This window comes from Brienomyrus brachyistius, chromosome 4, assembly GCF_023856365.1.
Source record: "Brienomyrus brachyistius isolate T26 chromosome 4, BBRACH_0.4, whole genome shotgun sequence".
NCBI classification, from domain to species: Eukaryota; Metazoa; Chordata; class Actinopteri; order Osteoglossiformes; family Mormyridae; genus Brienomyrus; species Brienomyrus brachyistius.
The window spans coordinates 536,829-564,631 of NC_064536.1; the positions used below are offsets into that span (position 1 = coordinate 536,829).

A 27,803-nucleotide genomic window follows, 5' to 3' on the forward strand; every position below is an offset into this window, starting at 1 on the left:
CACATTTTTACTTTTTTGATTGTATTTACAGATCTTTGTGGTGACATGGAAAAATGGTCCCCACAATGTAAAAAAAATGTTTTTTTATTACACTGTGGGGGCCATTTGGTCCCCACAATGTAGCATAAACTTAATACACACACACACGCACACACACACAAGTCATTTCCAGGTGAGCTATCATCCACATACTGTGTAGAACCTCTGGCAATTAGTAATGTGGAAAAAAATCCCTATATAGTCAATGCTAGGATACTGCCGTAGATATTTAATTACAGTGTATAGGTTCCCATGGAAAATAGCAGAGATTAATTGCAATATTGCAAGCTGTGTAGTTCCCATGGTAATTATTCAGTAGAGGGGAAAGCAAAGTTCTGTTCGTAAGCTTGCTTTTATAAAAGGCGAAACTCAACACAGCAGATACAGGCAATTAAACCAGTACTTCAAAACTATATATACAGCTAGCAGTTCCATTTATAAAGACAAATGCACAGCAAAAGATATCTGGTATTAAATGCTGATGTGAAAAAGAGACCTTCTTTTAGGCCGTGGTCTTTGCAACCAGGCACACAAATTCCACTCTTTTCGAGAACAATTATGCAAATAGTAAAGACATGACATGGAATTAAGGAGACAAACACAGGCTTCTTACACTACAGCCTGACAGTCCCCAGATCACAGGTAATGGTGCAGATGTTACTGTGGGACACGTTCACAGACACACTCAGATACCTGGTTCCGATTAAGCTTTCTGGCTGCTTAACTCTTTGTGGCAGTAATATTTACAGAGGAAGCACCAGCAACACAGATTTCCAGTCAATCGAAGTTGACGTAAGTAGCAGTGATTTTAACAAAAATATAAAATCGCCATTTACTCATGCAGACACGGCATAAACCCAGTTATACGTGGAAAAGAGTCCCGAAAAAGGCAAATATAAAGGCGGACACTCGGAGAAGCCGCTTGTGGCAGCTTGGAAAATGTAGCTGTCTCCCTCAATCAGCAGCGCAGAAGGAGAGGGCTGCCTCTCTCCTCACCGCGAAGTTTCCCATCAGCTTTGGCCGTGAAACACCTGGCAACACTGCAAAGTGTAACAATCCAATTCTGCACTGACCCTGACGAATGGTTCCGTGATACCGCTGGCAAAACAAGTCCTTTATCCTTTCCCAACTCTTCTGTACCTTCCAGCTCAGAAAACAAATTAATCTGAAGTGCTTTCTATCGAGGACAAATCACCATTTCATATATAAAGGCACACTGTTACTTGACTGAAACAGGGCAGTCTTTGGGAGTAAAACACTCCAAGATGTCGCTATTATTAGAAATAGTGGCAGGCCAAGCTACCAGCCTATAGTCCGATAAGTGCTCTTGCTTATTTGGCGAGAAATGAATGGCTATTAACGAGCAAACTACAAGTGCGAGGGAGCAGAGCCGCGTAAACATTAGCGTGACCCGGCAAGCCCCAATCTTAGTCACCAGGGAGAACCCCCCCCCCCACTATTTGCAAGGGTCTCCTGAAAAGCCCTCTCTCAATGACCCAGACACTGGGTGTAAAATAGCAGCCAGCGTCTTGTGGACAGGGGGGCGACAAACACAAACGGCCGTAATATTCCTGGCCTCTACAGAATGCTATTCCAGCCTCTGCATAAAAGTCTGGAGAAGGAAAATGAGAGTCCTTAATGCCTAATTACTTCTGTCGATGAGGCTTTCATTGACAATTAAGGCAGCACTGGCTTAAATGATTAGGTAAAATTCATATATATCCAGGAGTGTTAGTGTTGCATTGATATGAACTGCTATTATTAAAAAAAAAAAACCAGAAATACAGTGATATTTATCTTGCCAGTAGGGTGAACGCCTGCATTTATTAGTTTGTTCATCGGAAGCGATATTTCACTTTCAAAGCACCCAGAATGCACTGCGTAGGGCTCGGTTTTCTGTATGCACCATTTCAGTTGCCATACTAGCGTGTTTATCAAACGTGTTTATTTTCCTTGACATCTTTCGGGTCGATACCCAGCAGGTAGTACCACAAGGAGCCACTTCCTGTGTGTGGGGGGGGGTGACCTCATTCTTCCCGGGCTGATCAACACGTGCTGCTCTGAGATCAGCGTAGGGGGCGCCGTGAAGGGCACGGCATCGCTTTACACCACAAAACGCCAAGGAGCGAACGAGCGCGTCCTGGATCCTTACGCCGGATACTTTGTTACTTCCTCCTGTAAAAACATCCAGCAGATTTCGTGGGTAGAATTGCCGGCTGTGCAAGAATCTTTAAATAAGTGCTACTAAAAAAAGAAGTAATACAACTTCTTTGAGCCAAAATATGCAATAACACCTCATTAAAATAGAAAGACAATTTATTTTTTCCATTACATTCTTTTCTTATAAAGTTGAGGTCTTAAACTGAAGTTATTACTGCCTTTATTTAATGCCTAATAAGTATTAATTATGCAGTGTGCCTAATTGGTTCTGTGCATATCAAACGCTTTGCTTTTAACCTTATCTGACTTGGGTTCTGCAGATTAAGCCTCCGCACCTATGTCAGAAGGTGGTTGGTTTAGATCCTGTGGTCGGCACGATTGTCGCTGGGCCATTGAACGAGGCACTTAACCCCTTAAAAATCTCTAGCAGCAGCAGATAAAGATCTGTCCAAGGCTGGCCTGGCACCATGGTTTGGGTAACCCTGGACAAACTGCCATGAAACAGAGAGGGACTCACAGACTGTCAGCACCTATAGTGAGTAGTGAGGAAAAATGACTGATGTATCACATGTGACGTAGAGGCTCCTGACCAGAGAGATGACTGAGGTATCATATGCAGTGGAAAGGCTCCTGACCGGAGAGATGACTGAGGTATCATATGCAGTGTAAAGGCTCCTGACCGGAGAGATGACTGAGGTATCACATGCGGCGGAGAGGCTCCTGACCAGAGAGATGACTGAGGTATCACATGTGGCAGTGAGGCTCCTGACCGGAGAGAAGACTGAGGTATCACATGTGGCAGTGAGGCTCCTGACTGGAGATTTGACTGAGGTATCACATGTGGCGGTGAGGCTCCTGACTGGAGATTTGACTGAGGAATCACATGCGGCATAGAGGCTCCTGACCGGAGAGATGACTGAGGTATCACATGTGGCGGTGAGGCTCCTGACCGGAGAGATGACTGAGGTATCACACGTGGCGGTGAGGCTCCTGACCGGAGTGATGACTGAGGCATTACATGCGGCGGAGAGGCTCCTGACCGGAGAGATGACTGAGGTATCACACGTGGCGGTGAGGCTCCTGACCGGAGAGATGACTGAGGCATTACATGCGGCGGAGAGGCTCCTGACCGGAGAGATGACTGAGGTATCACATGTAGCGTAGAGGCTCCTGACCGGAGAGATAACTGAGGCATTACATGCGGCGGAGAGGCTCCTGACCAGAGAGATGACTGAGGTATCACATGTAGCGTAGAGGCTCCTGACCGGAGAGATAACTGAGGTATTACATGCGGCATAGAGGCTCCTGACCGGAGAGATGACTGAGGTATCACATGCGGCGGTGAGGCTCCTGACCGGAGAGATGACTGAGGTATCACATGTGGCGGAGAGGCTCCTGACCGGAGAGATGACTGAGGTATCACACGTGGCGGTGAGGCTCCTGACCGGAGAGATGACTGAGGTATCACACGTGGCGGTGAGGCTCCTGACCGGAGAGATGACTGAGGTATCACACGTGGCGGAGAGGCTCCTGACTGGAGAGATGACTGAGGTATCACATGTGGCGAAGATGTGACTGGAGAAATGTCTCTATGGCCTTTTTATCCTCAGGGCTGCGTGGGCGATGCTTTGATGAAACTAGTCATAGCCATCATTGTCATTTTACCTTTACATTTTAACGACAGGCAGTTTTATAATCGTAAGTCTTCGCTCACTGTGAAGATGTTTTGTGACATGGCTTTGGTTGCCGGAGAAACCATCCAAAAATATGCACACCATGCAACTTCATCGATGAGCAGAGTTTACTTTTGCCAGTCCTCCCCTGCAACTATGACAACTCACAGAGAAGTAACCATGGCAACATCTCCACCTCCCAAGAGGAGAGTGGAGCAGAATAATGCTTATTTACACCACAGCTGCCTTTTATATCACACCGAAGCTCCATAATGACCACTTGATATCTGCCACATTCAGTTGAATCTGTGGTCTGGGTAGCTTCCTGCGAGCTGAAATAATGAACTAGCAGCCGCATCTTGCAAGGACTCTGGTGATCTTTGAATGGCAGGTGGCAGCAGCTAGGCTAGGATCACAAAGCCACGGAGTCAGACCAGCAAACCCAAGTCAGATCAAGACAAAAAGCATTTGCAGGCAGCCTCATTGCACGATTTATGATACCAACACTCATCGGGTTACCAATATTTTTACTGCCTTGCATGTGATATATTTCATCACTGGTGCTACAACACTAACAATTGCAAGATCACTGTTCACATTTCTGCACTATGCGTTTTGCACTTTAGCCGGTTTTACACCTTAGATCTGGAACTTGGTTCGGGTTTACAAGTCTCTGGCCCCTCTTGACCTGGTACTTCTGTAGCTCCCAACCACCTTTGCACGTTGCTTTCACACCGCACACCAAGAACCAGGACCTTTATGCTAAATAAGCACGAGGGCCGCAAAAAGCTCATAGGTTAAACTTCGCATGTAATTTCATACAAAACTTCCTGGCCGCGGCAAAACGACAGAGGATAGATAAGCCGTTTTGTTAGTTATTGGGGGGATCAATTGCGATGAAAACAGGACAGAGCCTTTTATTTTGTAGCGCTGGCTGGATCCGGTGGGCATCGTAACATGCTGGACCAGTGCCAGCCCTGTAAATAGCGTAAATAGCTTTGTGTAGCAGTCATCTATTGTGTTGTCATTGTGCTGCAGAGTATGTCACGTATAGTGTTTAATGTTGTGTTGTAATCAGTGGTGCGCGTGGGCCTGTGGTGCGTGATGTGGGTACTCGGGGCGACCTGCACAGTGGGCAGTGTGTGCGAGCTGTGAGGATGAACGGTACAGGCGCAATAAACGCCTCCTTGTGGTTTATTCATGCTGCCGCTTGCCTCATAGTTAGAGAATGATGCCTTGGCCAATCTGTGCACCACAATATTTTAATCATATGACCCATGTCATGGTCAAGATTCTTATTAAATTTGCACAGCACAACAATCTTTCCTTTTCCACAGAATAAAATATATGGTTGCATCTGTAAACTTTATGTACCTCACTGCTACATGTGAAAGAATTTAGCCCTGGGATCAATGAAGTACATCTTATGCATGTTTATCTTTTAGACACTACAGTCAACTTGAGACGGGAATCATACTGTAATTTCTTAGTTAAACGTGCAACCAGAGCCATTATGAGAACTACATTTTAAACTCAGAATCTCATTGCTTGCTCCAGTGACACTAATATGACACTTATGCATGTACATTTTATACACACATCAATTCTGTAGTTTCACAAGCATTTCCTACTTTGAATCTCTGAGTTAATTTATGAATCCAAACAAACCAATAGCCTGGACTGAAAGGGAAAGAGCTCTGCATATTATGAAAAAGGGGAGCATATATTACATTGCAAGGGGGGATTTTATTTGGATTTATTTTGCTACGCGTCATTTTCCAAATGTGCTTGGAAAGCGTTTCGAGATTGCGCTGTAATAAGAATGACCCCAGTGCCTTAATACATTTCACTGAAGTGTTATTTTTTTAATTCCTTTTCCAACAGTCATCTGAACGTCAATGAGAGTCATAACACAATGCATTACATTTCAGAGGGAATGAACCTTTTGACTCATGCAATAAAAACCGAGTTCAATTTCATTTGAAGCGAGGTCAATAATTATCCACAAATTCTGCATCAAAGACGGAGCTGGGGAGCTGGCAACGGATATGAGACTGGTCAACCTGTCTTCTGGATTCAGAGGATTAATAGCTGAAAACATTTTATTGCATTAAGAAACACATTATACCCAGAAGCAACCCTCATCTGTTGACTGTAACCAAGGCCTCCTATCTGGAGTCATTTATAAACTCTTAGCAGTTTCATATGCAAATGAACCCAAAGTTGTACACAACATATATACAAACAGTATACATAAACAGTACAGTCTTAGGCAGGCAAAGAAAATGATGTTTAGATTATCCTCGTGTTGGTGTAAAACTATGATATGATGCCTGTCAAAGTGTGTCAGCTTAGCCATTTCAGAACCTCTGCTAAAATCATCCTAGTATTTGCAGTGACCGTCCAGTGCAGCCATGTATTTCTTGACTTGGCCACTAGCACACCTCATACAGCTAGTCAATCTCTCACTGACTTTTTAAACTAATATATTTTATTTATTTTATTTTATTTTGTATTTATTTAACTGAGCTGTTGGTGAAGTTTAACAAAATCATGGAACGGCTGAGGTGCCCCTGAGGAGAAGTTTGGGAACTAAAGCGATGTTTATCTAGCCATCCAACTAGATATCAGTAACTCCTTAGAAAACAGAGGAAATTATTACTAGTTTTTATTGTGTTAATCTTAATTTGCGCATGTTCTAATGTTAAACTGTGTTTTTTGTTCTAAGCCAAAGTACACTTGCTACCCAGATAAGTAGCTTTAAACATTTCTTTGGACTGCCTAAGACTTTTGCATAGAACTGTGTATATATATATATATATATATATATATATATATATATATATATATATATATATTGTACAGTATATATCATATTTATACATACACACATAGACGTACATGTGTGTGTGCGTGTGTACACGTGTGTGTACGTGTGTGTAGTCCTGCTACAACACGAGTAATGCGTTCCTGAAAAACCTCCAGTTGACTAAAATTGTCCATGAAGTCCCTTAAGGTGACTTTTTCATCTCTCATATTCACCACAAGTTATCTTGTGGGAACAGCTTATTATCATGTGCGCACAAGATAATTTACTATTAATTCTTATGCGTCTCTAAGGACTTCAGATGCGCACAGAAGCCATACAATAGACAGAATCCAGCTAATCAAGTTGTTTTTTTTCACATTAGAGTATGAAATTCTTGCTGCTCTTGCGTCACGTGTCAGGCGCCCATCTTTACTCGCAAAATACATTTTGTGCCACAAAAAGCATTTAATAACAAAGTGAAGTAATGGCCTGCTGCATTGTGTCCACGGCGTGACACTTTAATTATGTACCTCCAGTTACATTTTCTCCACGAGAGCAAAAAGACCTCACTTTCTTTCGTGCACAGAAATCAAAAGGAATGTGGCATTTTGTACACAGAATTTACAGCAGCCCCTTGCTTTTGGTGGACAGAAGTCATGTCATTCACAATGTGCATTTTATCAACTAAATAAATTCATTTTGTGTACACAATGCATTTCGTGAGTGATAGTAAATCGTTTTGTTGACTAAATGTACGTCATGAATGATGCACAGCCATTTCGTGGACGAAACTGATTCGGTGGAATCACGCGATGCTTTTATGGAGCCAGGAAACGCATTTCGTCTTTTGCTGAGTCAGGAAAGGCACCACGAAACGCGTTTCGTCCACACAATGGTGGATTTCGTCAGGGAATAATGCTTTTTTTTGTGGCACAGAATGTATTTTGTGCATGAAAATGACCGCTTGTCACTTGGCGCCCATATAAGAGCAGCAGGAAGTTCATTGTATGACAATCTAATGTGAAATGAAACTCGATTGGCTGAATTTTGTCCATTATATGGTTTCTGTGTGCATCTGAAGTCCCCGAAGACGCATAAGAATTCATAGTAAACTATCTTGTTTGTCTACTGTGAACGACCATGAGCCACATTAACACAAGGGCGCTGAAGCAGGTGACGCTATATATTCCTCACCAGAAAATACTGCTTAATATAACTACTCTGTGTTTATTTAATAAATTAAATTCTGGTTTATGAAAAGAAGGCTGACCTTTGTTTCTATTTTAGTGATTACTGTACATACTGCTGATAGTCTGTGAGTCCCTCGTAATTTACTAGGCTTTCCACAGTAAATAATTAGTCGTTGCGTCGACGCGCTTTCCCACGAACGTCTCTGAAGTCTTGCACATGTAGATAGCAGTCAGAAATCTGGCATTTATCGCCTGAAAGGATTAGTCTTCAAGCACGTAACCGACACCTCATCTTCCAAATATTTGTGATACGTACTGATACTGTTAGAAACTTAGCCATCATACAACGCCCCCCCCCCCCCAACCCAAGAGGGAAAACAGGCTTTCGATTATCGATTAAAGTCTTGATCTCACCATCAGCGGAGACAAACACGACAACCAAACCCCAGTGGCTGTAAAAAAAAAAAGTCAAACCTGACACCGATGACTGTCATGCAGCCACCGTCTCTTTGTTTTGACCCGGTTGTGAAGGTGCAGACATTTATTTAAAGGCAGACCTCAAGTTGAACTGATACCACCAGAAATCGCTCCTTTCCTTAAAAAGCTCCCTAAATTAACAAATTAGTATCTGGTAGCGCATGGATAAGCCCCAACTTCCTGTTCTGCTTTTCACCTTCCAATCACCAATTTGTATACACCTGGAATACCAGGTTTTATTTATTCGAATCCCATCACCGTCAGAACGGACATAGCAGAGCGTATTTGTGTCTGCCGTCCCCTGGGGTATAGTTATTGGGACCAGTAGTACGTTGCAAATAAAAACTAATCAATTCAGATCATTTCATTTATATTCACTTATAAACAAAGTCCTTTTCCAGTTAATATATGAGCTCTCAAAAAATAATCTATCAGCGCATTTCGAGCACAAAGCCGAAAGCAACTTCAAGACGGCAACAGGCGAAATAATCGTCCTTCATATTACGATGCCACAATTGAAATAATCTCTGTGACAGCGCCATCTTGCGGTCTGAAGCGCGATGCTGCCAGGCGTGTTAAATAGTCGCGACAGCAGCAGTTTTGTCTTATCTGCCCTTTAGCAGAAATTACATGCGTAACAAACAAATTGAGCCCATCTTTATGAGGAATTCGTTTCCAAGGTCTGTGTCACTGTTCGTGTTATAATAAATAATGTAACGGACATATTAAAGTGACAAAAAACAATACGTCTATAAAAAAGAAGGTACGTTGGTCTGGAATAAAAGTTTATTTCTGAAATGTAATTATCTCATTCTTGGTCTATCCGGATAAAGTCAAACTGCAGTGCAGGATCAGCTCCCAGCTACGCGTTCCCTTACGATACTGGTCTCATCACTGCTTCCTTCAAGTGGCAAAAGTATCCAACCACGCAGTGCATATAACCGCGAGCAGAAAATACGCATCTGAAAATCACTTACCAGTTAAAGTACAACGATATCGGCGTTCATCTAGTTTCTGTCGTAAAGCGACTAAGAGTGAAAATAACCTCTGCTATTCAAAGTCGCGGGTGAGCTACAAGAAAAGTTGCAGAAATCCCAGTTCATGCGCTCCATGCAGGGACCTCAGAGGACTCGACCTCGCTCCTTCTCCGCTTCTGTAGGCTGCTTCACTGCTGGACTGAAATGGGATCCCATACACCTGCTGTACTACAGGACAAAGCGCACAGGCAGTCCATAGAGAAGGCCAGGTCCAGGTCTGCGGTTTTACACTGCCATCGCCGCTCGCCCGCCTGCGAGTGCGGGGTCTCATCGCGCCCGTCCCTCTTAATCGCTCGCTCCCTGCCTACCGAACGCAGTGCCCCCCCTCCCCTCCCCGCTCCTGCAGTGCCTTCACATTCGCCTTTACGTGGTTTATTCCGGCGGCAGCGAGGCGCTAGAGGTGCGTAGGGGATGTGGGCAGATGGAAGATTCATTCATCACTGCAAATGCCCCCGAGACGCTGAACGCTGTATATCTGGGCAGAAATGCCAACGATATTATTTAATTTCCATATTTATGCATACATGTGTAAGTACTTCCACAAACATTAAACTTACTTTCAGTGTTAACTGGATGATTTAAAAATGAACTGAAGGTGTGTACAAGCTTGCAGAATCTAATAATTGTTAAAGACTTTAAAACTAAAATCGGTATATGTACATTGTCAGAATTGCGGTCTTAATGCAAAATATCCGTGTGTTTTTTTTAGCTGCTTTTATTTTTTGAAGTCTAAACTTAATATTAAAGACCCATCTCGCTTAATCAGAATAATCCCACTTCAGTGAGCTGTTGTGCTTGTGCAAATAAATTCTGTTCACAGACCATTTGACCATGTGATTGTTTGCTGTGAGCGAGAAGCACCGGCGGACCTGCACCCGCTACACAAAGCCTGATTTCCCAACAATTACGTTGGCTAAATGAAAACCATATATCGCAAACGGGTTTTGGGCGAGCTCATCTCGGGATTACTAACTGAAAATAAGTAGCGCAATGGCTGGATATCTGAAATTTGGCTGGATATCTATAATCCTTTCAATATAACACCCTTTTGGCCTAAGGAAATTATAGTAGGCGAATAATAGTATATTTCAACTGAAAATAAACACTTATATTTTAGAGCATGAATAGTCGGGTAATATAAAGATGCTATTTACTGTTGTGATGGAACGCACTTTTTACCATACAGCGATGCAGGTCTGTACACGTGCACAGTGACAGTGTGTAAGCTGGTCCGCAATATATGACAATTACATGTCCTGGTGGTATTGAGAAAATTGGTCATTAGCGGTGCTTACTGAGTCACCGTGAACACCCTTTCCGCTTTTATCAGTCTGACTATAGCTGCACCCCAAAGGCAACGACCTTTTTCTGCTCTGATTGACAAATTTAAATAAATCATTTACCTACGTAATTAAATGTCATTAACTGCAGTCGGTATATGTTGTCGTTTGGGAGAAGGGAGAGTCGACAGTTCAATATTGTATTTTTGCTTTTAATTGTATTTGTCCTCTTGTAAAAAAAAATAATAATAATTTTGTCTAAATAAGTGGAAAATTTGTCTTTATCTATCACAATCTGCTAACTTGTTAACTTTATCTAGGTCTATATTTAAAAATATGAGAACTTTATTCGGAATTTGAAACTTTTACAATGCTTTATTTTTAAGAGAATTTCGGTATTCTGTATAATTTTAAGCACGAACTGAGTATTATCAGCTTACTTTCAGGAAAAACGCTTCTGATAAGCAAAGAAATAGTCTAACAGGTGCGTTTAACACCGGAACGAAGCTAGTAATTCTGGGCTTGCTGACAAAATGTCACCTTGCCCCCTCCTTGTCAAATTTTCCATGTGATATTACACATTCAAGGGCCTCTGTCTAGCGCAGGGCCCCCTGTGTCTGGCAGGGTATCCATTCCCCCCCCCTCCCCCCCAAATGTCCCTGTTTTCGTCGGTTAGGGGGAAGACAGTACACTGCTGCAACCATTACAGCTGTCCTGTTTTACACCATGGTTGTGCTAAATCTCACCAGTTTCTTTTGTAAATATTAGTAATATCATTTAGGCTGTTATAGAGCCTTGTGTGGTGTTAAAGGTAAAAGAGCGGAACTATTAGTTTGCACGTTAAACTCCTCACATAGTTTGGGACACTGCTGAGTACTTTATATTTTCTCAGTTCAATGACATTTCATATTACGGTAAAAACTAACAGTTGTTCTCTGGACTCCCTCGATGTATTCCTACGAACCCTTTTAGCTTCAATAAGCCTGTACAGCGGTTGCTTGGCAACTGACTCGAAGACAGTGAAGACGTGCCCCCCCCCCCCCCCCCCACCTGGCCTTCCCTCACAGCCCACTGTTGAGAGGTTGCCGGGAGATGACTCATCACCGCTGTCCTGCTCCAGTCGACCAATCAGTCCGTCTCGCCCCGTCCCGCCTTCTGACAGGTTGGCCCCCATTAAGATGCTGCTTTCTTGACCCCATTGTTCATCCTAAAGGTCTTTCCCTACCCCAGGGAGGCTATCCGCTATGCTGAAGAGCGCCACCTACTGGTCTCATCCATCAGGGCTGGCTGCTGCCCTCTGGTGACATCCAGTCACTCTACTTGACTCGATCTTACTGTACTTATACGCCGCTTCACCAAATTGGCTTTCATTCTTAGCGCTTTTTATGCAAAAAAGGTAGAGAATAACTAAAGAAGTGAGGAATTAATAACCTAGTAAAAAAAAGACTTAGTGCAGCCCAGTGTAGAACAGCAGCTGGGATAAGCAGCGGGATGAACCTGCAAGGCAGCTGATGATTTATTGCGACATTCGACAGGGGAGACTTTGAAAGCAAAGTCGTCACCTTACATCACCAGGGCTGAGTGTTCAAACCGTCTCCCATCCTTGCAGTTTTCATGTTTTCCTCGTTTAGGCTCATTCAGTATGTCTCCATTGCCTAACCATCCATCCCTATAACAGCTTAATCCCAACTGGGGTTGTGGGGGGGACCGGAGCCTATCCCCAGAACAATGGACACAGGCATAAAACAAACCCTGGGCAGCCGCCAACACACTGCAGGGCGCACACACTCACAGGGCCAACTTAGAGTTGCCAGTTAACCTACCCTACACGCTTTTGGACTGTGGGAGGAGACCGGAGCCCTCGGCGGAAACCCACACGAACACAGGGAGAGCGTGCGAACTCCAAACGGAAAGGACCCATGGGGACCAAACCGGGGACCTTCTTGCTGTGAGGCAGCAGCACGAACCACTGCACCACCGTACCGCCCCATTGCCTAGCCATGGCCGTAATGCTCGCTGTTCAGTACTGATGACTCTGAGTTACCCCTGGAGGTAACTGCATTGCAGCCCCCATGAGCTGAGGTTCGGATGGACGATGGAGAGAGATTAATGGTGAGATGAGGGAGGGGGCTATGTGTCACAGTATAGCTGGTTCACCACATGATCAATGACAATGAAAGTTCCTTGTCCTTCAGTTGAATTCAGATGGTGAGAAGTTGCTCCACATGAGACGAATGTCATCAAAATACAGAAGAATCATCAGTCAATAATTTAATTCTGGAAATTAAAAAGCCAATTACTACAGTTAGAAATGTCAACGGTAAAAAGAAAGTTTCATCTGGGGATCAATTATATATCAGACTCAACTGAGAGTTTAAATATTTCATTGAACGTATGATAAAGGATGATGAATCCTGACTCATGAATCCTGTTTTTTTCCTCCCCATGATTTAGCTTAAAAGTCTGTCAGTTTTGCTGGCATTTCTGAGAATAAATGCTCATGCATCTCTAAATTACTTGTACGCAGTAAGCATGCATTTGACAGCATTTTATGAGAGGTGAGCACTCTATCGCGTAAGACATCTGCCACACACCTAGCGATGAGCTATCAGTCAACTATAGGTCCTTTACCTTAATTTTTTTCAGTATAAAACATTGAAATTCCAGTTTTTCTTTTGGACAATATGAAATATTTACACAGGAGTCAAAGAGTCGGCCCTGTGCAGCTAGAGTAATGTGATGGGACTCACTCTAGCGGAATGCGATGGGACTCACTCTAGGGCAATGCGATGGGACTCACTCTAGGGCAATGCGATAGGACTCACTCTAGCGAAATGCGATGGGACTCACTCTAGGGCAATGCGATGGGACGCACTCTAGCGCAATGCGATGGGATTCACTCTAGGGCAATGCGATGGGAAGCACTCTAGCGGAATGCGATGGGACTCACTCTAGGGCAATGCGATGGGACGCACTCTAGGGCAATGCGATGGGACTCACTCTAGGGCAATGCGATGGGACTCACTCTAGCGAAATGCGATGGGACTCACTCTAGGGCAATGCGATGGGACGCACTCTAGCGCAATGCGATGGGATTCACTCTAGGGCAATGCGATGGGACTCACTCTAGGGCAATGCGATGGGACTCACTCTAGGGCAATGTGATGGGACGCACTCTAACGCAATGCGATGGGACTCCCTCTAGGGCAATGCGATGGGACTCACTCTAGCGAAATGCGATGGGAGTCACTCTAGGGCAATGCGATGGAACGCACTCTAGCGCAATGCGATGGGATTCAATGTACCACAGTACCGGGAGAGGGGCGGTAATTGTGTGCAGATATGGCTGACTTTCATATCATTCTGCTGCTGTCAAGAGTGCAAGTGTTAGTCCTGTAAAATCAATAAAACGCATAACAGTCTGCCCTTGGGCACCCACCTATGCTGTCCTCTTGTACAATTTGGATTATGGTTGTTTGTATGGCAATATAAACAAATCATTTTCTTTTCTTTAAAAATGGCGATGATGAGGTTCGGCATGGAGGCTAGGGGGTGGGCATGGTCCCCGTCTGACCCGACGGCGTGGGTGGTGCATTGTGGGAGGTTTGGATGGAGTTTGGAGGGGAGCAATTAGAGAAAAATATGATTTCATTCCTTTAAGATCGCAAACCTATCTGAAAAGAGGTGACTTCCTGCATATTAAGCCAAATAATGTTACTTACCATCCATCCATTTTCCAAACCGCTTATTCTACTGGGTTGCGGGGGGTCCGGAGCCTATCCCGGAAGCAATGGGCACGAGGCAGGGAACAACCCTGGATAATTGGCCAGCCCATTGCAGGGCACACTCACGCACCATTCACTCACACATGCACACCTATGGGCAATTTAGTAACTCCAATTAGCCTCAGCATGTTTTTGGACTGTGGGGGGAAACCGGAGTACCCGGAGGAAACCCCACGACGACATGGGGAGAACATGCAAACTCCGCACACATGTGAGACTCGAACCCAGGTCCCAGAGGTGTGAGGCGACAGTGCTAACCACTGCACCACCATGCCGCCTGTTACTTGCCAGTGCCCTAGAAATTAATACATATTAACTTCTCAACCACAGTTAGACATTAAACATTTCATATAACAAATACGGTTCTTTTCCATAAACAATAATGAGAAACGATGCTTTTATATATATAAATATATATTGTGCTGTGATCCCTACTCATATGCACAGTGGTTCCTAAACTTATTTATTATTTATATACAGTATTTTATGCATTATGTATATAATGTAATTCTTGCTATGCTTACTGGGTGGGCACTGATATATATTTACCCCTGAAGATAGCTGCGAGGGTCCTTACTGAATCCCAGCCTGTTCCTGCTCAGATTAGACACCCGCTATAACACTGTCTTCCTGGGCCTACCTCCCCACTCATCCCCCTCCTCCATTAGAAGCCGAGCCAAAGTCCACATCGTGTCCTCACTTCACGTTCCGCTCCTCAACCTGAGAGACCTTCAGTAAACACTCAGTGGGGCAGGTTTTGTTAGGGGCAGCAGGGACGCGTCGCCGTCGATACTGTGGGAGCATCATCCGTGTTTGGGGGGGGCGGGGGGTTCGGGGCTGATTTGATCCCTATCAATGTTCAAACCTATGGAGCCCTGAAAAGGACGTGAAGAGGAAAAAGAAATCAATGGTTGGAAAAAAAAAACAGAATATAACGTATGATCTCCTGCAGTTAATCTGTGGTAATGTCCCCGTCCATATAAAAGCAAACTGCTGTATATATCATATTCATCTTCAAGCTATACATCTGAGTTTAGAAATGTTATATATACTTGATAGAAAATACTACATTTCCTTATTAATTGGGGGGGGGGGGCATAAGCCCCAGATTTTACCCTGAAATGCATCCGTATCTAATTAAAATTTGCCATTTATAATGTTTGGAACATACATAAGCTTCCCCCCACCGAATAAATCTCAGCTCCATCTCGCAGTTACGAATCAATTTATTGGGCAGCGCTTCTCATAAGCAAAAGCCGCATTTCAAATGCTTGCTGGGTCACCCAATTAATCAGAACCTTTGTAAACATGTCTTTTATTCTCTCCTCCCCCGAGTATTTATTTTTCTGCATTGGTCTATGGTCAGATCGCGATTGCAAGCAGACAGAAGAGCGCGTCTCGCTTGTATATGCTGCCGTGTTAACTAAGACTCCTGGGAGATGCTGTGTGTGACATAGTTTCAGCTCCCCATGCAGGGAAGTCTAGTTTTTTATTAATAATCTGTCATGGGAGCTAATTGCTATATATGTCAGTGATTCTGACTGTAGTCTGGCCATTCCTCAGTCTAATGGGAGAAGCTGGGGTCCGGAACCCAGTAATTCACTCATATTGATTGTGGCTCTTCTTTTACTTATCATTTCTTGCATTAAGCAAGACACCAAAGGGATGGAATCGTGCAGAAAAATGCAAGATCAAGGCAGACTCATTGCACATAAAGCCGTGCTCCATCAAAACTGGCCTTACGCAATCGGATGCAACATCTGTAGTCATTTGTAAACATGTTTACATAGAGGAAATTGCACACAATGTTTACGTATACCTTCTGGATCTTAGATGTAATTTCCAAAGAGAATACGAGAACAGAATGGGAAATATGGACTACTGTCACAATTATTACTCATGCAGTAAAATGACATGTCAATCAATACAACAGGACACCGACACTTACAAACCGAAGGGCGCCACCGTGTGGTAGTATACAAACATTACAGCAATTACTATTTGCTGTGATGTGCAATGTCTGTAGCCTGATTTCTGTGCTTCACTGATTTATCCCCATTCGATTCATCTGAATGGTGAGAGTATCTGACGGATAGTGCCCCCTGCTGGGCAGTGAACCTGCAGCCTTTGGGTAACAAGTCCAAAGCCATTAACTCCACAAATGTAATTCAATTCATAATATAATCTGTAAATTGAATTTTAATCATAATCCGACATTGTTGCTATACATTTATTCTGCGTTGTAACCATCAGATAATAATGCACAGGCAGATGTCACTCATGAGACGTCACTCATTGTACTCAGATAATTCTAGACAGTGTTACATACAGTAATACTCGTATACTCTACACAGTACATGTACTTGTGCTTGATTTTCTTGTCTGTTGATGACTGGCTGGGAGACGTATTACTTTGAAGCATATAATTCTATGTGACATATGAATTGTGTTCTGCCTGCTGCATAGCCTTAGAAAAGCTATAGTTTCCAGCCTTTCGATGCTTAAAAATTGCATTTTATCGACGTTCTGATCGCCGAGTTCCAGGGAGTCTGACGGACAGCAGTTCGTACTTTCACAAGCATCACGGCACCCTGCGGAAGTCCATGAATGCAGGGCAAGTGAAGGAAGAGATGCAACATGCCTTCAAACAAGGGGGGGGGGGGTCAAGTTGAAAGCTGATTGGCCTCCGGCATGTCCCCAGACCTGTCACTCACCGATTCATAAAATATCATTGGCTACTTATAAGGTTGACCCCTCTTCTCCCCACCCCCCTTTAAAAAAACCCTAGAATTGGCCCAGACGTGCCCCGCATGGTGGCGCTGCCCGCATGCCATGCATAATTCAGGGAAATGCCAGGGCTGGCAGCACTTCATCTTCGCCAGCTAATGAGCGACTCCACGCCAGTTTACGCTAAAAGTTAATGAAGGCGTAGCCGGCGTGCCTGACAGACGCAGGCCGATATGCCGCGCACATCTGGAGGCCAGAGATGTGCGAGCGGGAATCTGTCACGGTCTCTTCTCGGGTCGTTCCTGGGCGTCGTGCCACACAGCACTCCGTCATTCGCACGGCAAACCCAGCCAGACACAAGCAGACGACACAAGCAACTCCATGAAAACAGGGCTTTGCCCATCATAGAGAACAGCTGTCAGCTTCTCTCCCTCCCTTTTCAGGCCAAAGGTGGGGAGTCAGCGTATTTATTACTGCCCCCACTGACAGGTTCCCTGTGAAATGGAGCTTGATTTGCCACTGGTACAAGTACATCTTACACTCCTGCTTTTTAAGGCATGTGTGCATGTAATGGCGAGAACAAAGTATGGGGTCAGAGCACAGGGTCAGTCATTGAACCAGGATCCCTGGAGTATTTAAGGGGACGGTTAAGGGCCTCACTCAAGGGCCCAGTGAAGCAGATGAAGAATATACTTTTATTATCGTTGTACAAATACATCCATCCATCCATTTTCCAAACCGCTTATCCTACTGGGTCGCGGGGGGTCCGGAGCCTATACCGGAAGCAATGGGCACAAGGCAGGGAACAACCCAGGATGGGGGGCCAGCCCATCGCAGGGCACACTCACACACCATTCACTCACACATGCACACCTACGGGCAATTTAGCAAGTCCAATTAGCCTCAGCATGTCTTTGGACTGTGGGGGGAAACCGGAGTACCCGGAGGAAACCCCACGACGACATGGGGAGAACATGCAAACTCCACACACATGTAACCCAGGCGGAGACTCGAACCCGGGTCCCAGAGGTGTGAGGCAACAGTGCTAACCACTGCACCACCATGCCGCCCCTTACAGTGCTAACCACTGCACCACCATGCTTACCACTGCACCACCATGCCGCCCCCGTTGTACAAATACAATGAAATATAATTTAGAATAAGCCTGAAGGGGTCCAGTTAAAAAATAGAGTAAAATTTATAGGTAAGAAACATTGTAAGTGAAACCGATATACAGCTTCTCCCTGGGTTACGATGGGGTTACATTCCGAGAAACCTAATATCGTAAGGCGAAAATATCGTAAGGCGAAAATGCATTTTAATACAAACACCTTACCTCACAAACGTCATAGCCTAGCCTAACCTACCTTCAACATGCTTAGGACACTTACATTAGCCTACAGTTGGGCAAAATCATTCACACAAAGCCTAATTTCTATAAAAAATGGAATATCTCATGTAATTTATTGAAAAACGTACTGAAAGTTAAAAACATTTAAAGTCGAAATATGGTAACACGAACCGTCGTAACCCGGGGCCGTCTGTATACGAAAGACAAAAATGAAGCATCAGAATGACTAATGCTGGTATTGTAATCAAAGTAAGCAGTGGCATAGCCCTGATTAGAGAGGATAAACACACAGGATTTTCACTGGGGGAGCAGAATAAATAATTGTTGTATTGGGGAGGGGGGAGGTAGGTAATAGGAGCAGTCGCAGTGGCTGAGATGCAGTTGAGTTGGGGCTGTTGTGTGTGATCATTGTCCGCACACTGCCCAGCTCACCTAGGCAACACTGATGTCCTGCCCACAATGTTCTGTGCTGCCCAGTGTCCATACTTTTACATACATTTGACCATTTTTCTTAGCAGCTTAATGGATCACATGGGGGCTGGATTCCCAGGAAGTACAGAGAATTTGGCAGAGCGCTCCCTAGAGGGGATGCATGTTCATGGCAGGACATAGCGTCACATGCAAAAGCATGCAGCTCAGGAAACCGAGAGACACTGAATGTTTCATGTTATCCTTTATTACACTGTCTTCATAAGATAGAGACAAATGTGACAGGAATGGTAATTTGGCGTGTGATTGGGGGGTGGCGGCGGAGGCCGGCAGTGGATGAAAGGTCAGGACGAAATTAATAGCTGAACATTTACCCGTAATCCCAGAGGTCCAGCTGAGAACAGTGGTGGCTAATATGAATTACCCACAATCCCACTGGATTGGGCATTGAGTGTGAGAGTAAACACAGCCCACCGCGGGTGCAGCAGCTTTGGCAGCCAGTGCTTATGAAATATGAATCAGCTTGAGCAGAAGGACAGGGTGTTAATGAGGGTGCGACTGTCACACAGCAGATATTTACCACATCAAAAAAATCATATAAACAGGTACATAAATAGACAAAGGTAAACAGTAAGAGTTGAAAAAAATAGATATTATATTGCAGCGATATGAAAAATGTCTATAATCCATGTTAAATATCGCTTATCTCTAATACATTTAAGTCATATTAAAATGCCAGAAAACGGCTTTCACAAACTGTAAGCAACAAGAACAGAAGCTAATCATGTCAATCATAATCCATCTTTTTCACAAGACACATGTGTGGTTTGTACCTTCGTAAGTCAAATGCTGACTTTAAAAAGTACTGACTGTGACGATTAACATGTGTTTCCTTGAATATTTAATCTTTTTAAGTGAAAATACCCATTTTATATATAATATCCAGTTGCAGGGCAAACTGCCAACTTTTATAGAGAAAAACAATAAATCTTGAAAAATTGAGAAACTTGCGAAAGATACCTTTGCTCGCTTTACCCTACAGAATATCCATGGTGTGCACATATATGTATTTAAAAACTGCATCTGCAATAATTATCGAAATTTTTAAGAGACAGTGCGGTGTTTATCGGTCTGTTATTCTATAAACCGTCAGTCGATTTTTCTAAAGACCATTAATGTGTTTCCTTGCGCGACGTATTTGCGGCGAGCAGCCATTAGTACATGCTTCTGAAGGGTACTTGTTGAGAAGCACCATCTGCTCTCCATTCACAGAATCTGTGAGGAGTAACATGCTTGGTGGTGTTTCCATCTCTGCTTGTCTCTCCGGTGTCAGCGGAAATTATGCGCTCACCCCCCCCCCCCCCCCATAATGAGCTCTCTCCGGGTTTCTCAGCACCTGCCCTTTAAATTCGCCCACCTCTGCGTCCCTCTCCCAGCAAACCCTTTTCTCCATTGATTACCTGGTACCTCCAAAATTAACCATCAGCCAGAAAAAGAATGAGCACTTACTTGCTAATTATGCAGACACAAATAAGTTTGTATTACCGTAGTTTCTAACTCCTGACAAGTATAATAGGTACATTTAAGCAGAAAACAAATCTTGTATAACATTTACACTAGGAAACAACAGACTTTGCTACATCTGTCTATTTTTTTTATTGATTTCTAATTTCGTTGTGTACCTAATACAAAGTTAGCATTTTAGTTATTTCAGTGTTCTAACTTGTTCTCTGTAATAAATAGTTGTCAGCTTTTTCCTTTTTCTCAAGCTTCTGACTCTGATTGGTCTGTGGTAACACTACCATTCTGCTCTCCTTGCCCTGATTGGTCCTGGTTTTCTGGAGTCCCACCTACAACAAATTTTGGCCCAACACCCCCTTTCCCATTGGCTGAACCACTGTCAGCCTGCTTCCCCATAGGGTCAAGGAGATTGGGACCCTCCCACCTCTCCTCGTCTAGGCGGCTAGAGATCGACCAGTAAAGATGGGCGTCCAGTCGGGCGGCAGCCAATGACAGCTCTCTGGCCGAGCATGAAGGCGTGTCCACCTGAGAATAAGAGGCGATAGGACCTAGAAAATCAGTGGCTAAAACAGATGCAGTAGAATTCCTGAAGAAATTCACACAGGAAATGTATGCAGGATGGCAACGACTGCCGTACCTCGAAGGTGTGGTGGAACGCCCCATAGTCCACGTCGAAGAAGCCCTCGGCCAGTGACATCATGGGGCTGAACCGGTGACCCCAGAGGACCTCCTCAGCCAAGTAGGAGCTGCGGGCTTGGCACGTCATGCCTGGGAGAGAAGGAAAGCACGTGTAAGACGGTGTAAAACGGTGTAAAACGGTCCTGCTTCCTACCCATTAACAGGAAGAACCCAGTGAAACACCAGCAGCCACCAGCAGACTGGATGTACTCCTTAAGCGAAGCAATACTGTAGGTGACATTCAACATGTATCTGACATTTAGTCTAGGTAACAAGTATATAACTGTTCAGAAAAAAAAATGTTTCTTTCGAAACGTTACTGGTATATGGTTGGACGGCGAAATGAACATGGCTTGAGATCCCTAACCTCTCCTCGGGGGCACCTCAGCCATTCTATGTCTCATCAATTATCACCGCTAGCTCACATAATTAATCGATTTCATTAGATAAATAACTTGATGAGGTATTGGTTAGCCAATCGTGGCATGCTAGAGGACAAGTCAATAAATATGTTTATATTGCATGGTTACCACAGGTCCTGGGGTGACTTTCAGAGAGGTTTTGAAAAGGCTAACACACTTAATATATTAATCTGACATAATCTTACATCAACAGAAGATAATTTAAAGGTGACTTTTACACAGTGCTGAACTTAGATGCAATATACACGCAATATACATAAAATATACACACAATATACACAACATGTACGCACAACATACACAGAGCTGATGATGTGTGTGATCTGAGGCATTGTAACTAACCAGTGGCTTCTACCATTCCCTCCAGTATGACCACGATCTCAAAGTCCTCCTTCTCCAGCTGCGCCTGCGACATGTCCCAGAAGGCCGAGCGGGAATCGATCTCGTGCGAGATCACCAGCGGAGACACCAGGAAGAGGCGGTCATCTCCCGTCTCAAAGCCCAGGCTGATGTCCGTCTGGTCCAGAGGAATGAACTCCCCTGAAGGACAGAAAAGAGCAGAACATGAGCACCATCTCGCAGGGGTGGCTGACCGACGAGGGTCCGAAACAGCCGGGAGCATTAGCGCCGCAGCATGTGGGAAGATGGCCGACCTTCCTGCGTCTGCTTAGACTTGATGAGCTTGGCTCGCATGTTGGCGCCCACGATGTGCGAACTGCGCAGGTCCCCGACGCGGAACATGAGGCACAGCCGGTCGTCCCTCAGAGAGATGACGGCATTTCGGGAGAAGACCAGCGTCTCTGCGCGCTTGTTCGGCTGCGAGATCTTGACGAACATGCAGCCCACCTGGGCGGTGAAGGGGTCGCTTTGTCACAAACTGATGAGTCTGAGCTATTTGCTCCGATGTTTCTTCCCACAGACCTGATACATTTACATTTACTTATCCAGCAGACGCATTTATCCAAAGCGACATACAATTGAGGAAACAGGGTCAGTAAATAACTTGGTACGGTATTGATCAGTGAAACATAATAAGCTAGTTGTAAACTCAACAAATAAATGGATCATTACTGCAAATACTTTGGTTTCTCAGGAACCTTTGGGGGTAAAGGGCCTTGCTCAAAGGCCCAATGGTAAAATCACTCTAATGATTAAGGGATTTGAACCAGCGACCTTCTGATAACTGTATCCCAACCCACTGAGCCACACCATTCCCTTAGAACACCACACGCACCATGAAGGCGTTGACCATGGATCCGAGAATGGCCTGCAGCAGCAACAGCATGGTTCCCACGGGGCATTGGTCCGTGATGACCCGATAGCCGTACCCGATGGTGGTCTCTGTCTCGATGGAGAAGAGGAACGCGGAGATGAAGCCGTTGACGTTGTCGACGCACGGCGTCCACGTCTCATCTTCCAGGTGGTCCAGGTCACCTCTGAAAGGCGTGCAAAGAAGCGATGAAGAAAACAAAGGAGATGGAGGTGATGAAGAATGTTGATCTGATTTTGTGCAAGAATCGCTCAGGTTGGGAGGGAGAACAGAGTCAGTGTGACACGTGGATGAGGTGGGAGTGGCAAGTTAACTGTGGGTGTTACTCCCGTTGCAGGAGACACATGGACGTAGCACCTAGAGAGAAAAGCAAATGAGCTGTATGGCACTGAGCTGTGTGGCGCTGAGCTGTGTGGCACTGAGCTCGGCACATCAAAGAAATGATTTCATCCATGACAAGATTCCAGGCCCGTAGCCAGAAATAAATTTCGGGGGGGGGGGGGGGGGTGGGTTGGGTTTGGTAGATGTTGCCAACTTGGTGGGGGGGGGGTGCGTTCAATAGATTTCTCCGACTTGGGGGGGGGGGGGGGGGGGCAGTTCCCCTCTATATATTTTGCCAACCGTGGGGTGGGAGCGATATTCAAAGAGGTTTCAAGCTTGTAATTTCACTACCTGCTTATGTGCATGGCTAATAGTGATGAAATTTCGGCGGGGGGGTTCAGACCGGATATGTCCTACATGGCTACACGCCAGCAAGATTCAGAACTGGTCATGGAGTGCGATCACGTTAACAGGGAAGGCGAGATGATGGCTGTGTTCGAATTTGGGCTCTGCATCCTTCGGAGGACGTGGTCTATGTAGCCTTTGTCGTCTGTGTCCTTCGAAGGCCCACGCAATGAATCATGGGATATGTTGAGCTGCGAAGGATCCAACGGGTGGATCCTTTGCAACTCGGCAAAAGAAGGATGCTTTTCTAGACCGCATTTGAAGAAGCCTTTAAATGGGGCAGCCTTGACGCGTCGCTGTGACTCATTCGGTCTTTGAATGCTGCTTTCGAAGGATGTTGCCCCTGAATTTGGACACAGCCTATACTGGCTGTAATGACTGACACCAATAAGCCAGGTCACCTGACTCTCTTTCCCCAGCCCCTTACAGTACTGGGGGAGCAGTTAAGCTTCAGCGGACATTTGTGAATTCATTTCACCTCCAACCGATCATCAGCTATGTGTCGCAGATAAAGGACAGCAGCTCTTTCACGGGTACTTCACCGATGATCAGTGCCACGTGAACAATGGGGATTCACAGAGATTTGGTACCCAGATTTGGCTCACCTGCAATAGGCAATCAGGTACCATATGGCCCCGAAGAAGAGCCAGGTGACGGCGTAGGCCATGACGAAGACGAAGAGCGAGCATCGCCAGTTGAGATCCACCAGCGTGGTGAAGATGTCGGTCAGGTACCGGTACGTCTCCCTCATGTTCCCGTGCTGGACATTGCACCTCCCGTTCTTCTCTACGTAGCGCTGCCGTTTCCGTTTGTTGCGCCCTGACGGTTGAGGCCGGTCCAGGAACGGAAAATGAATCAGGAGGAGGAGAGGGAGAGGAAGTGTTTTTGTTTTTTTTTTAGGGGGGGCAGGAGAAGATGGAGGATGAGTATGGTAGATTTCCGTTAAAGAGGACTGGTAAGAATGAAGATCTGGGAGCGTTAAACTGTCACGAGGCAAAGGAGTGAGCAGCTAGTCTGTAGCACTTGGTATTCAGCACTGAAGGAGACCACGTGTCAGGAACAAGAGAGGCAGGGATGGTCACACAAATAAATACGAATGCGGGAAAAAAAAAACAAAAAAAAAACATGAGAACATGGATATGAATGATGGATCCAACCAGAGAAACAGACAAGACAGACAAAATCAATGTCTAGAGACCAGGGAACCTAGACAAAAACCGGTGTCTGACTCACATGCACATTATGCACGAGTGTCGAGAGGTCTCACCCCAGCCAAACTTGCCCTTTTCACTCCCGGCTCCCTGAACCTTCTTCTGTTGCTGATAAGCCTCAGCCTGAGCCTCCCGGGCAGCCATCTTTGCCTGGAACGCTCTGTTATTGGACGAGGCCTTAGGGGGCGGCGCCGTCTCCGTGGTGACGACGTGCCCCAGTTCTTCGGACACGTTGAAGATTCCCGCAGGCGTAGATGGCTCTGTCACATCGTCCGTGGGCCCTTCCCGTTTCTCGGTGACGGGAAGGGAGATGGACTCCGGGATGGAGGTGAAGTTCTCTAGGGCCATCTTGGAATTGTGAAAGCTAGTGGTGTGTGTATATGAGTGTTTGGAGGCGTGTGCTGGAGATTACCTGCGTGGTAGACAGCAAGGAACTAATAAGCTAGCAGGTGCACCAACGCACCTATGTGTGTATTGGGTGTGAGAGTGTGTGTGTGTTTGCGCAGCACAATTAGCTTTTATGTTTTTTGCTTTATGTATGACCCTGACAATTTCAATCGTTATAACGTATCACAGTGGTTGGATATCGGTGACTGCAAAAATTCTTCACTTAAATCTCTTGCCAAGTTTCTTTACATGAAAAAAAACAAACAGAAAAAGACTAAAGTTAATTCAACAGCATATATGTGTGCATAGAAATGTTTGCTTATTATATATTCAAATATTTGCCTTTTATCATACGATCTAGGACTTTTCAGCTATTTCTGGTAAAATGTGTAGTAATACAAAACAGGATGCATAAGAATGAAAACGTTACGGAGAGAAAGTGCAACCCCATTTCAGACGAAATCAGGAATTTAGCAGCAGGATAAGAAAAGCATTAACTGCAATCTGCAGAGCAAACAAGCAATTCAATTTAAGAAAAACCCACAGCATCTCCCAGGGAATATCAAGAGCCCAGGTCTTAATTAATGACCTGCCCAGTGTGTAGACATGCTGGGAGGGGAATTAAAACGCAGGCAGTTGGTTAGGCAGCTGTGAGGCGCAGTGGTACCCATGCGCCGGTCCCAGGTCCCTGTCGAGGCGATGCCCTTTGCACATCACTGCCAGGCCGAACTCGGAATGCATGACCATACAGCTCTTCTCCCTGCAGCTGTTGCTCCAGTAAAATTATAGCTGCATAAAATAGAAAATGAAAGATGTCAAGTTGTGAGCGCTGAACGTTGTCCTAGTTAACAATCTAGGACATACGGATGTTCTGAAAGGAAGACAAGAACAGAGAGAGAGAGAGAGAGTAAACACTCTTTTGTTGTGATTTTGTTGTATGTGACACATCTGTCAAAAGCACGATGCGATCATTTTGGATCATGTTATAAACGGTGAAACAAAAAGGATCTGACAGAGGTATAAAGCAGGTTAAAAAGTCATTATACAAGCAAGCTCAGTAGCAGAAACAAAACACTCACCCTAGTCATGTTTCAGTTGCGTGCACACTGTTCCTGTCCCTGAATTTACTTTCCTTCCTTTAGCATTACGAAAAATACGAAACCACCATTGTTTTTACGCCTAACATTGTCCTTAATGTTGAACATTAACAGGGTATTCATTTCCTTCCGCGAGATGACAGCCGTGTCCTGGTGTATAATAAAACCTATGCACAAGCCCACTACAAAATCCATTTGTCTTTTCTCCCATAATATTATTAAACAATCGTTTTCCGCCGGCGGTTTAAAAATAGCCCGTATAATAAAATATGAGCATGAGTAATTACCTGCTGTACCTGCAAGCGTTCGCGCAGGTAGTTCACATGCACAAAATACTAAAATTAACCATGATCATGAACAGAAATTTATTCACATACGATGTTTTATCTCTCTTGCGCTGTGCAGAAAATTTAAACGGCCTTTTCATTTACAGTAGAATATTATACAGATTTTAATAAGCCTTACCGTGCCGTATCCCCTTTCCCAGATTTTGTCGTATTAGTTGTATCCTTTTTAAATGAGTGTCGCGTTAACGCGTTACTCCGATTTTCATTAATCGGGTCATGGCCATTTCAGGTTCTGGCTCGGAAAAAGCTGTCCGTGGAAGGTGGAGTGCGGATCGGGCGGGTCGGGAACCGCATCGCGCCTCTCCGCTCCAGAAACAATAGATCTCCTAGCAGAATCTGCTGTCACAGTGATCCAAGATAAACCGTAGGCAGCGTTAGGAATGACAAGCTAGTCACACTCCATACCTAACAGACATTTTCACCTATGTGCACGAGTTTTCTATGGGTAAAATGGAGGCTATTCTTGGTGTAAGCGCGGGCGAACGGCAGAGTGAATCAAGAGCCGAAGTCCGGTGCGCAGGTGTCAGAGCAGGCTGGCGACGCTCTTACCCCTATTCGCCCCCCATCTAACACTCAGATAACATCCAGAAGCGCAATTAGCATTACAGATTGCGAACATACGCTCGGCTGCTCGCTGTAAAATACGGCCACTTTATGATAAAACAATTACTAATAATTATTATGGTCTTCTAAGTTGTCTTCTTGCCACACAAATGATATCTTCCGTCACATAGGCCTATTATTAATAAGAAATGTATAAGAAAAAGAATATACATGACGTTGTGTCATGAGCTATGTAAAGCCCACACGCTCAGACGCTCCTCAACCTTAAAATAAAGTGTTTTGTATAACACCCCAAAATAACATTACTGTAACATTATATACTGTACAGAAGTTTTTCGGGTAACTGCGTTTTTTTCCCTTACGCGTCATATTACTTATATGACAATGGTTGCATTAATGCAATTAAAATAATGTCGTGTATGTTGTTTTTATTGCTGTTCTAATTCTGCAAAATTCCTTAGGCTACCCATATTAAGAAGGTGACAATAATTTTATGTTTCCCTCTTCAAATTTACATGAATCACTCATTTATCTACTATCTAAGCCAAATGGTTAAACGTTTTTGTGATTCGTTTTCAAACAACCCGTCAAACAGAACGTCCCCTATACTTTCCCCTGACTTG

General features: G+C 44.6%; 2 protein-coding genes across 5 annotated transcripts in view; both read right to left on the reverse strand.

Annotated features, from left to right (window-relative positions):
- The window catches only part of LOC125740685 (semaphorin-5A-like), a 77,956-nt gene extending 68,277 nt beyond the window's left edge, over nt 1-9,679 (reverse strand). Inside the window, exon 1 of one of the 3 annotated variants that reach the window (XM_049012168.1) lies at nt 8,346-8,461. The gene's annotated coding sequence lies outside the window, so the exon portion shown is untranslated. Of the gene's footprint in view, nt 1-1,112; nt 1,392-8,345; nt 8,462-9,325 lie in introns of those variants that run through there. The other 2 variants (XM_049012166.1, XM_049012165.1) reach the window with 2 other exon arrangements.
- Nucleotides 9,680-19,184: 9,505 nt separating this feature from the next.
- On the reverse strand, nt 19,185-27,353 carry kcnj9 (potassium inwardly rectifying channel subfamily J member 9). Of its 2 annotated transcripts, none has more exons than XM_049012425.1 (9): nt 26,735-27,353; nt 25,840-25,961; nt 24,842-25,415; nt 24,180-24,393; nt 22,813-23,014; nt 22,232-22,424; nt 21,921-22,118; nt 21,116-21,246; nt 19,185-21,003 (listed from the first exon to the last, which is right to left on the reverse strand). In XM_049012425.1, the coding sequence occupies exons 3-9, from the start codon at nt 25,131-25,133 to the stop codon at nt 20,722-20,724; spliced, it is 1,512 nt and encodes a 503-aa protein (XP_048868382.1). In that variant the 5' UTR covers nt 25,134-25,415; nt 25,840-25,961; nt 26,735-27,353; the 3' UTR covers nt 19,185-20,721. The 2 variants fall into 2 exon arrangements, with proteins under 2 accessions (XP_048868382.1, XP_048868383.1); XM_049012426.1 differs by having other exon boundaries at nt 25,762-25,961.
- Nucleotides 27,354-27,803: the final 450 nt, after the last annotated feature.

Excerpts from the sequence above, each read along its gene's own strand:
- kcnj9 (XM_049012425.1), bottom strand. The coding sequence starts at position 25,133 with ATGGCCCTAGAGAACTTCACCTCCATCCCGGAGTCCATCTCCCTTCCC. Across the intron at positions 23,015-24,179 it reads TACCTGATTGCCTATTGCAG|AGGTGACCTGGACCACCTGG; the intron begins GTGAGCCAAATC and ends CACGCCTTTCAG. Across the intron at positions 22,119-22,231 it reads GTCTAAGCAGACGCAGGAAG|GGGAGTTCATTCCTCTGGAC; the intron begins GTCGGCCATCTT and ends TCTGTCCTTCAG.